General features: G+C 44.7%; 1 protein-coding gene across 1 annotated transcript in view; it reads left to right on the plus strand.

Moving 5' to 3' along the window:
- NID1 (nidogen 1) overlaps window positions 1-10,189 on the plus strand; it is a 92,163-nt gene extending 81,974 nt beyond the window's left edge. Inside the window, exons 13-18 of the mRNA XM_032242033.1 lie at window positions 571-697; window positions 3,983-4,154; window positions 5,073-5,230; window positions 6,116-6,239; window positions 6,943-7,055; window positions 8,051-10,189. Coding sequence (XP_032097924.1) covers window positions 571-697; window positions 3,983-4,154; window positions 5,073-5,230; window positions 6,116-6,239; window positions 6,943-7,055; window positions 8,051-8,172 — 816 coding nt within the window. The 3' untranslated portion in view covers window positions 8,173-10,189. The remainder of the gene's footprint in view (window positions 1-570; window positions 698-3,982; window positions 4,155-5,072; window positions 5,231-6,115; window positions 6,240-6,942; window positions 7,056-8,050) is intronic.
- The last annotated feature ends 1,073 nt before the right edge of the window (window positions 10,190-11,262 follow it).

Below are 11,262 nucleotides of genomic sequence, written 5' to 3' on the forward strand. Positions count from 1 at the left end.
ACACACACACACACACACACACACACACACACACACACACACACACAAATTCCTACACATATAGTTGTGCATATATATGTATATGACAAGCATTTTGTCTGAAATATATGAACAACTCCTACAACTCAATAATTTTTTTTTTTTGAGATGGAGTCTCGCTGTGTCACCCAGGCTGCAGTGCAATGGCACAGTCTTGGCTCACTGCAGCCTCCACCTACTGGGTTCAAGCAATTCTCCCTCAGCCTCCTGAGTAGTTGGAATTACAGGTGTGCGCCACCATGCCCTGCTAATTTTTTGTATTTTTAGTAGAGATGGGGGTTTCACCATGTTGGCCAGGATGGTCTTGATTTCCTGACCTCATGATCCACCCACCTCGGCCTCCCAAACTACGGGAATTACAGGCATGAACCACCGTGCTCACCGCATAAAAATGTTTAAATGGACAAAAGACTTGACACTTCATTACAAAAGATATCCAAAAGCCTGTAAGCAGGTGAAAAAATTCTCGTGATCAGCAGTAACTCAGATGCCTGTAGATGGACCATTCTCACCACTGGTCTTCACTTCCAGGCTAAAGTCATCATTGGCCTGGCCTTTGACTGTGTGGACAGGATGGTTTACTGGACGGACATCAGTGAGCCTTCCATCGGGAGAGCTAGTCTACATGGCGGAGAGCCAACCATCATCATTAGACAAGGTAAGCGAGAAAACAGCATTTTCCCTTTTTGATTTTGCTTCTAGCAGCCCAGGTGGCCACTATGCCAGAAAAGCACAGCAAATTAAGCCCAACTTTCAGAAACGTTTCTCAGTCTTTTGTTGCATTACTATGATAAAGTACATGAAGGTCAGACACAGTCAACTCTTCGGTATTCAACCTCAATTCCTCTATTGAGGAAATTCCTCAATTAAGGATGCCAATTTCAACCAAGGATTCTGTGCATTTTTTTATGCCTACATTCAACCAATCAAGACTGTTTTACATGGATATGATTTATCTAGTTCAAAGATCATTACAACAAAAATCCAAGGACCTCCAAAAATTTCACTGTGCTGAAATGGTCAAGTATTACATGTTGCTTAAGTCAGTGACTCATCAACCAACTTGAGAATATTTTTGCTCATTCGACATTGTCATGCTGATGATATTTGTTCTGTGGAGTCATCTTGCGTTCTCTGCAAAATATTCACACCAAAGATACATCTTTAAAATAGAACAGCCTCATTTTGTATTTCTTTTCAATTGGCACTGAATGTACCTTTTTCTATTTTCAATGGAATGTTTCCCTAACAATTGATATTCTAGAAGGTTTCCTGTGCCTATGGAACAACCCCCTGAAGCATTTTTTTTCCCCTTCTTTGTTGCCTTCACTAGAGATGATGCAGCAGGAATTAAGCTGAGGTTGAATTAACTATGTCTGGCTTCGGATATAGACCCTGAACCCTTTTCTGGAAGCCAACAGGCTATTTAAATCATGTCTGCCAGTTTTCATGCTTTGGTTTAGTGAAAAACAGTTTGAAAATGCCTCTCTCTCTGTGTTAAAAATGTTCCTGTTATTATCTGCGATTTCATTTTAAAACCCAGTGGAAGAGGGGAATAGGTCATCGTTTGCTATTTCCTGTTGCTTTTGGAGCTCATAGTCATCCAAGAATTCTGTAAGCACAATAAGAAACATTCCAAGCAAAAGCCTACTTACTGTGAAAACACAGAATTAAACCAGAATGTGACCTCTGCAGAAGAAAGATCACTGGGAATAATTTTTTTTTTTAAGAGAGAAAAAAGTTAACTCCTTAGCGTGGTATAGGTTGGTGCTTCCCTAGTGAGTGACAGTGAGTTAGGTATCACTTTATTTTCTTCCTTATTTCATAACAGCCCCGAACCCCAGGCTTTTCTTTCTTTTCTTGAGTTATAATCCCAGCCAAGTATCTTGAAAAAGCATCATATCTTTGACGAGCGGTAAGGAATCCTCCTTCCTCGGACTTCACATGGAAGGATAAGATTTTTCAGACTATTCCCTTGGAAGAGTAGCTTATGAAGAAGTATTTTGAGTTGAGGGAGAAGGGGATTGATTGCTCTTGGGTTTCGGATCGGGACCAGGGCTGTTTCTAAGGAGATGACAGGCTCGGAGCTTCCTCCGGGCGCCTCACAAAAATACTCTCACACAGCAGCCTCTTCCCTCTGTTCTCTTTGTGTATGTCTGAGTGGCTCCTGTCTCTCATGCAGGATGAGAGAGCCAAGAGACAGGAGCTCCTTCCAAATATACTCCACAATGACTTATTCTGGTTCTATCTGAAAGCCAGAAGGGACGTTTGGAGGTCAGTCTCACTGTCCCTTTTCCTCTAGGGAATGTGGGAAATATTTTAATACTTTACAGATTTCTACTTTAGGTTTAGATAATAAAGACCTTGTTCAGGGAGGTTTCTAATTCTCAATAAACTTCCTCTGGTGGGCTTTCTTTCTGGGGGATCGGATGTGGCCAGCATCCATGCTCACCATCATGGGAGGCCTCTGGTGAAGGCTGATGCAAAGGGAAATGAGGGTCTGCATTGCTTGTATATTGACAAAAGAACACAGTATTGGGGCCGAGTGTGGTGGCTGACACCTGTAACCCCAGCACTTTGGGAGGGCAAGGCAGGCAGATCACTTGAGGTCAGGAGTTCAAGACCAGCCTGGCTAACATGGTGAAACCCTGTCTCTACTAAAAATACAAAAAAATTAGCCGGGCATGGTAGCGCACGCCTGTAATCCCAGCTACTTGGGAGGCTGAGGCAGGAGAATCACTGAACCCAGGAGGTGGAGGTTGCAGTGAGCTGAGATCGCGCCACTGCACTCCAGTCTGGGTGACAGAATGAGACTCTGTATCAAAAAAAAAAAAAAAAAGAATGAAAGAAAAAGAACACAGTATTGGAATGGTTTTCTTCATAGCCCAGATCCCTCAGGTAGGGTAGCCTCTTCTCCTTCCTGCTTATACTCCAGCCATACTAAATAACCTTCATTCCTTTAATTAGTGGGGAGGAAAGAATCCTAAGTGATATCAGTAAAACCCAAATTGTTATTATTAATTTTTAAAAGCTGTAAATATAACACCAGTGCAATCTTGAGCTTCCAGGAAAGTGAGATGGGTGCTGAGGGTTCACAGTGAAGGTTCATGTTACCCAGTGGCAACTCCTGGCTTGAACATCGGTTGCTGTGACTCAGTAAAGACTCCTGGGGTGTTATTTGTGGTCACTGACACCCCTTCTTTGTACCTTTTATACTTGTATGAAAGTAGTAACAGCTATGATTTCTTGAAAGTATTATTTCTGTGAAATGACCTTTTTCCTCCGTAATTGATGAACACAATAGAACTATTTTTCCATTCCCCATCTTAAGATCTTCCTCTGCTTCCCCTCTGCCTAAGCTCTGAGTTCATTAACACGGCATTCTGACTTCACTCTGACCACTCCCCACCCCCACGGTCTCCAGCCATATGCAATGACATCCTGTTCATGCCACCGTCCCGTCTTCCTTTATACCTGCATGCCAATCCTGCTTCATAGACAATCCTCATGCAGGACTCTTGTCTGACAAACTACTATTGGTCCTTCAGCTGCCAGCTTCAACCAGTGTTGCCTCCCCCAGGAGTCCCTCCCTGATCTCCCCAAGCTGGGTCCAGTGTTTTTCCTTCGCTCTCACAGGACCTGGAACTCAGTGTCACTTGTGGTTGGCTGTGGGCTCATGGAAGGCTGGGCCACGGCTTAGTCATTGTTACTGCCCTGGTCCCCAATGCACTGCATGACGGATATCCACAGAGTGAGTGAATGGCATTTTTGAATTTGTCACTTTGAGGGTTGCTGACCTTATAAAATACCACAAGCATTTCACATTCCCATTTGGTTTCTCAAAGTGCAAGGATTGGACGCCATGTGAAATAACATTGAGTATTCAGAAAACCTCATCTCACTGTTTAGAAAAAAAACAGAGGAGCTCTGTGTTTACTTCTAGATCTTGGAAGTCCGGAAGGCATTGCGCTTGATCACCTTGGCCGCAACATCTTCTGGACAGACTCTAACCTGGATCGAATAGAAGTGGCAAAGCTGGATGGCACGCAGCGCCGGGTGCTCTTTGAGACCGACCTGGTGAATCCCAGAGGCATTGTAACGGATTCCGTGAGAGGGTATCTTTGAGTGAATATGTGTGTGCAACTCTTTGATTTGTATCTGCCCCTTTTAGAGATTCTCAGATGTGAGGCTCTAACGCCAGCATTGCGCTCCTGAAATTAATGAGTGCAGAATGAAAGAGTCTACAGTTGGTGACTTGTAGACATCCATGGTACAATGCAGGAACATGAACAGTGTGGACTTGATACCATGTCTCACTTTCAAATCTTTTGCTAAGAGACTTTATAAGTTGACATGCCCAGAAACTGGATATTTTCCATTTGGCTTCAATGTAGATCAACACTCAGGTTGTAGCAACTCCAGAAGAGCAGCAGGGCGGCCTAAATGGACCCCTGAGGCTGCTTTCTGGGGCAGACTCAGCCTGAACACCCTGGAGACCCCTTCCTATGGGTTTCTTCGGCACATCCCTGCCTTCTCTTCCTTCTTATTGCAAGCGCTACCTCTTACACACAACAAGCCCTTGGCTCCTCGACACTGATTCCTTCCCTTTGAGACCACAGCTCTTACTCTGTGGCCACTCAGCCGCCTCCTTGAAGGCAGGTGCTTTGACCACAGCCCCTGCCAACATCTGCTTCTTGTGCTAGCCTCGTCCCCTGCAGGAATTCCATGTATTTATGTCACTTACAGGCTTATACTTTGTTTGCTTTTGCGAACAGCTTCACTGAGCTATAACACGTCAGTTATGTAAAGGGGACCAAATTTGTTAGTAATGGAATCATCAAACTCAACTGAGAAACCAAATCCAAGTGTCCTTGCAAAAGAAAATGTGTTTTCTCCCCTCTCGATCCTTTCAGTGGTTCTGTGTTTTCATGTCTGCCAATCTCTTCATCGGAATTCTTTCCAAGTGCTTTTCGTGAGCTTTTTCTCATGCATCTCTATGATTTTTCTTCTTTCCCCACCTTTTCCTCCTCCAGGAACCTTTACTGGACAGACTGGAACAGAGATAACCCCAAGATTGAAACTTCCTACATGGACGGCACGAACCGAAGGATCCTTGTGCAGGATGACCTGGGCTTGCCCAATGGACTGACCTTTGATGCCTTCTCATCTCAGCTCTGTTGGGTGGATGCAGGTGATGGAAAGCTGGACGCTGTCCAGGGAGGGTCTCAATCTCCTAAGTCAGGGGTGGGCAAACTATGGCCCTGGGGCCAAATCTAACTAGCCACCTGTTTTTATATAACCCAGAAGCTCTGAATGGTTTTTACATTTTTAACTGGTACACTAAATGGTTGTATAGATACCTGTGTACTGTCCTTGGCTTTGCCTCTTGGCCTGCAAGACCTGAAATAATTTACTCTCTGGTGCTTAAGAAAAAGTTGGCCACCCCGGTGTTGTAAGTGGCACAGCACAGAGCCTGTAGTCATCCTGACACCACAAGCAATTCACAACTTGCATTCATTCCTCTCCCCTGGCTCGTGCCTCCCCAGCAGAAGCAAGACAGGAGGAAGGGACAACTTCCCAGTTTTTTTTTTTTTTTGTTTTTTTTTTTTGAGACGGAGTTTCGCTCTTGTTACCCAGGCTGGAGTGCAATGGTGCGATCTCGGCTCACCGCAACCTCCGTCTCCTGGGTTCAGGCAATTCTCCTGCCTCAGCCTCCCGAGTAGCTGGGACTACAGGCGTGCGCCACCATGCCCAGCTAATTTTTGTATTTTTAGTAGAGATGGGGTTTCACCATATTGACCAGGATGGTCTCAATCTCTTGACCTCGTGATCCACCCGCCTCGGCCTCCCAAAGTGCTGGGATTACGAGCGTGAGCCACCGCACCCGGCCAACTTCCCAGTTTTTAAGGGCAAGCCCCGTGTGTTCTCTCGGGTTTGTCAACGTAATGCTTAATTTCTCCCACTCTTGCCCTCATTACTCTTGTTTTTTTGTGTTTTTTTTTGTTTTTTTTTTTTTTTTGCACAAAGGGGCCATTTCTTGCATGAACAATGAATGACTTGTTTCCATTCCACACAGGCACCAATCGGGCAGAATGCCTGAACCCCACTCAGCCCAGCAGACGCAGGGTTCTCGAAGGGCTCCACTATCCTTTCGCTGTGACAAGCTTCGGGAAGAATCTGTATTACACAGACTGGAAGATGTACGTGGGCTACAGCCGTGGGGGTTGCATGGGCCTGCCCCTCCACCTACTGTCTCTGGGAGGCCAGGCCCTTCCCATCTGCCCTCTTGGTTGAGCCTTCAGAAATGTCCCCTCTAGAGATGTCTCCTCTCCCTCATTCTTCTTGTTGTCAGGAGGCAAGAGAGGGACTGAAGAAGGAGGGAGGACAAGGCCCTAAGGGACAGGAGGTGTCATTTGTCACCCAGATGCTCCTGACTGTGCGGTTTCAAGTCTTTAAACATGGGCTTCCTCAACACGTTGGTTCTTTCCCCAGGAGCTGGCCCGGGGTTGTGTGGCCAGTGGGCTTCCTGTCCACTTTATGTCCCTGCTTCATTATAGTTGTTAAACTGCAGGATTCCCACAGCCTCTTCTTGACCACCCCTCCTGCAAAAGAAGGCATTAAACTAAGAAGACAGCTGGCCAGGGGCATCTGTCTAGAAAACTCATTTCCTGCCTGGGATTTAGAGTGGGAGGGGGAGCTAGCTGGTCTTTATCTTCTTGTAAAAAGCCAGAAAAATGCAGGCTTGACCCACCCCAGGAGAAGGAAGGGATGTCTAGGAAGCAACGCCATCGTGTCTGCTTATGGCCTCCAGTTTATCCTCATAATGACAAAAGAGACTGCCCTGTAGATATGAGTTCAGGCCATCAGATGTGTTTTCACCTTCTGCCCTTTGGTGCTTTGTAGGAATTCCGTGGTTGCTCTCGATCTTGCGATTTCCAAGGAGATGGATGCTTTCCATCCCCACAAGCAGACCCGGCTGTATGGCATCACCACGGCCCTGTCCCAGTGTCCCCAAGGTAACTCTCTCGTGCTGTTTTACTGCTGGGGTACTGGGCGCACCTGGAGGCTCAGAACCCACACTCTGGCTGCTATGCGGATGGCCACTAGTAGCCTCGATTATGCTGATAGAGAGATGCAGTCCTTTGCATCCAGACTCTTCATCAGCAGGTGAACCAGTTAAATAAACAGAAAATATTAGGTCACAAAGTTGTCAGGATGAGGAAAAGTATTGAGTTTCGGGCTGGATATAAAAGTATAGGGTCTTTGGGTTCTAATAGTCAGATGAGGATATTACAATGTTGGGATAAAAGTCCATCCATCTGGCCTAACAGCAATAACAATAATTAATAATAATTGTTGCAAACATATGTGTGGCACTTACTGTGAGCTAAGAACTTCACATATATCAACCCACTTAGAGTCCTAAATGCTTTGTATTCATTAGTTCATGTTATCCTCATAGCAACCCTACGAGGTGGGTACTGTCATTATGTTCATTGCACAAATAAGGAAACTGAAGCAACTTGCTTCAAGTCACGCAGCTCACAGGGCAAGTCCAGGCAGCCTGGCCCTGGAGTCTGTGCTATGCTGCCTCTTGAAGACCCTTCCCATCACCCACTTTCTTTCTCAGCTTCCCTCCTCTTTTCCTGTCTGTGTGAAGCTGGGAGTGCAAGCTACATAGAGAGAACTTTGTACTTTAAAATTCCAACTCCATGTTATAGTCAGAGCTGAAGAACTCCCCTGAGATCTGTTTAATAGCCTTACTAGAAAATCTGAATAGCCCCCAAGTTGGGAATCTGTGTTTTTATCTGTCTGGTTTAATGCTGAGGAAACAGACAATGGATCAGCTCGGCTGACTGTCTAGCACAGTGGCCCATTCTCCTGAAGCCCTTCCTAGTGTGGCTTCATGGAAACTAAAAAGGGGTCACACACAATAAGAAGGACACTCTCTTAAATGGCGATGGAGTCAGGTCAGAGAGAGGGCTATTAAACTGATTTCTGCCTTTTCCAGGCCATAACTACTGCTCAGTGAACAATGGCGGCTGCACCCACCTCTGCTTGGCCACACCAGGGAGTAGGACGTGCCGTTGCCCCGACAACACCCTGGGAGTTGACTGTATCGAGCGGAAATGAAGACAAGAGTGCCTTATTTCCTTTCCGAATATTTCACAGCGACACTCTACTTGAAGCAACTTGGTCCAGATTGAAAAGTGTCCTTTGGCTGAGTGGCCACTAGGCCCAGACCCAGCCTAGCCTGAGCCCCAACAACTTTTCCCTCACTGTTCCCCAAAACATGCACCCTGGGATTCTCTAATGGAAAAGTCTCTACCCCTATGCAAGGACAGAACCCTCCACCCTTACCCCAACCCTCAGAAAGACTTATACACCACTGAGTGAGGATTATATGCCCATCCCAATGTCCTAGGACCTTTTCCCAATCCTAGGCCCCTAGTGGTGAGCAGAACCTCCCAAGTGTGAGTTGCATCCTTCCCTGTGGCCTTATGAGCTCAGTCTTACTTTGAGGCACGCACCATCCTGTCAGCTCTTTGACATAAAAGCCAAGGCTTGACTAGGAAAGGTTGGGAGTTGAGGGATTAGCATTCCTTAATTTTTTGTTTTGGTTTCTCTGAATTTCCTCTTTATACTCCTGTAGTTTTACTCCTCAGTTCCTCTCAATCGTCATCTTGTCTAAGACTCCCATTATAATGTGCATGCTCTGCTTTTTGATCAAAACCTACCCTGTCCTAGAGATATATGGGTATTTGGTTGGTGATAATGAGTAGCCCCTCCTAGATAGAATGCCAATATTTGAGAGTAGGATATTGGCATTTGTTAGTTAAAGGATTAAGTCAAAAGAATGTCTGATGGTAGGAATTTCAAGGTGTAGGTCAGCTATTTCAGAATAGGGGATTGTTTTGATGTGCCTTAAATTATATAAAAGAGTGCTAATTATTCCTCTTTGCCCAAAATACTTGCATCCAACCTTCTACTCTCTGTTGCTGTGCTTGTCTTCAGCCCCATTGCTGGCACCAATGTCCCTCCTTTTCATGGAGACCTATCTGAGGCACAGGATGGGGCTGGCACCAGATGATGTCCCACCACAGACCCTCACCTCTGGCCTCCACACTAGAGAACCAATTTACACTCAACCATGACCTCATCCCTCCGTGGTTTCTCCCTGAATCTGTGGCTCTTGTTGGATGTATTGTCATCTAACAACACAATCCAGAAAGACTGAATTGAATATTTATACTGATGGTCCTTAACCTTTATTGCTCAATGATCTAATTAAAGAGATCATTGCCACATTTCATGTTTATATTTCTACAATCTGTTTAGAAAACATCTTCTGACCATATCCGTAGGTGGTGTCACCTTTTTATCAACTGCTTCCCAGAGTCCTAAAACAACAGAAATTTTTTATTGAAAAGTTCAGCATAAGGAGTTTGAATCAGTAAAGAATGGGCTAAAGGAGAGAAGATTCAATGAAAAGTATCATAAAAAAGAGATTGATCAAGAAGAGAAATTTTAAAACCCAAGAGAAACTGGTAGGAGAGGGGATTTAAGAATAGCAATCGGAAAAACTCTTAAGTCACTCCAAAAAGAAAATGGTATATTTTGCCAAAGACCACTTATACTTGAGAACATGGAAAAACTTGCCTGATACTCTCTTTGGGGAAGAGAGTGTCTCCTCTTTTCCTCAAACCCCAGTTGACTCAGCCCCTCTGCCCCATCTTCTCCTGACTTTGTCCTCACTTCCTTCTGCAGTACATTGGAACCTGAATTGAGAGTCTTTCCTTTAATGAAGTTTGTCTTGAGAGGCAAATATAGCCCCAAGAATCACAAGATTTTAGGACCATGTAGGTCTTTTACATAGCCGAACTCCATAAATTAGTCTCACTTTCTTTCGTATTCATCGTTTCATATTAAACCCTCTATATCAAATGTTCATCATGATTTTGTATGATTTTTATAACTATTTTATTCATTTTATTAGATTTATTCTACAATTTTTTAATGGTAAATTCTTAAACTGTGGAAACCACTGAAGGTGCTTATTAATTGTTCCCCTAGATTTGTATAAGTATTGGATGATTCCTTGAGTTTACAGCTGTACAAATATTAGTGTGGAAAATAAATTTTTTTTTTTTGTTAAAAAGAAAATCTTCCTCTGTCTTTTTTGAATAAAGAGATTTAATGTTGGGTGTAAGGCCGGTTGCCTCGCTGGGAGGCCGGACACAACCACCCCTGCACCCAGCACCTGGCTCTGTGCTTGGCACCTAGCTCTGCCGCATGGCTCCCCTGGAAGGCTCTGGCTGATGCAACCCTGGCCGGCTCTTGTACTAGAAAAACCCACCCAACAACCTGCCAACCAATAGTGGCCTTCCCTGTACCAATCCCGCTCCCCTGGAGCCAATCAGAGCTCAGCTGTTGCTTGTTACCCATAGCCACAAAAACCCCACGTCCCAGGAAGTCAGCAAGACTTCTCTGGCCCCCTTTCCCCAGATCATAGATCCTTGCCCGGGAGCTGAATGAACTGGCATTTAATTTTTTTATACTGGCCTCAGTTTCTTCATTTTAAACTCGGCAATAACCCTTACATTGGGAAGCTCATTCGTGATAGAAAGACAGCCGCTTAATAATCTGCAAAACCTGTGGAACCCAGAAACTCTTCCCCGAGTATTATGAGAGCTGGTAAGTTGCTCAACCACAAAAAACTTACGGGTTGTAATTTACTGAAAAATGAGTAGGCTGGGTGCAGTGGCTCATGCCTGTAATCTCAACACTTGGGGAATATAGTGAGACCCCATCTCTACAAAAAACTTTAAAAAATTAGCCGGGTGTGGTGGCATGCTCCTGTAGTCTCAGCTACTCGAGAGGCTGAGGCAGGAGGATCGCTTGAGCCCAGGAGTTTGAGGTTACAGTGAGGTATGATCATGCTGCTGCACTCCAGCCTGGGCCACAGAGCAGGACCTTGTCAAATAAATAAATAAATAAGCTGTTTTAAAAAATCACTGTTATTCATGAAAAACAAAAACTCCTGGTTACCTAAGGTTGGCAAAATGCCAATTGTTGTGGCTGGCTGAATTCTAAAGATTTTAAGATTCTGATTTAGTACTGCTGTGAAGGGACTTTGCCAATAGAATTTAGATGACTAAGTAGCTGACGTTAAAATAGGGAAATTATCTTGGGTTATATACAGGTAGTTCCTTAAAAACAGAG

This window comes from Sapajus apella, unplaced genomic scaffold (genome assembly GCF_009761245.1).
Source record: "Sapajus apella isolate SASKATOON/1434 unplaced genomic scaffold, GSC_monkey_1.0 scaffold49, whole genome shotgun sequence".
Lineage (NCBI taxonomy): Eukaryota > Metazoa > Chordata > Mammalia > Primates > Cebidae > Sapajus > Sapajus apella.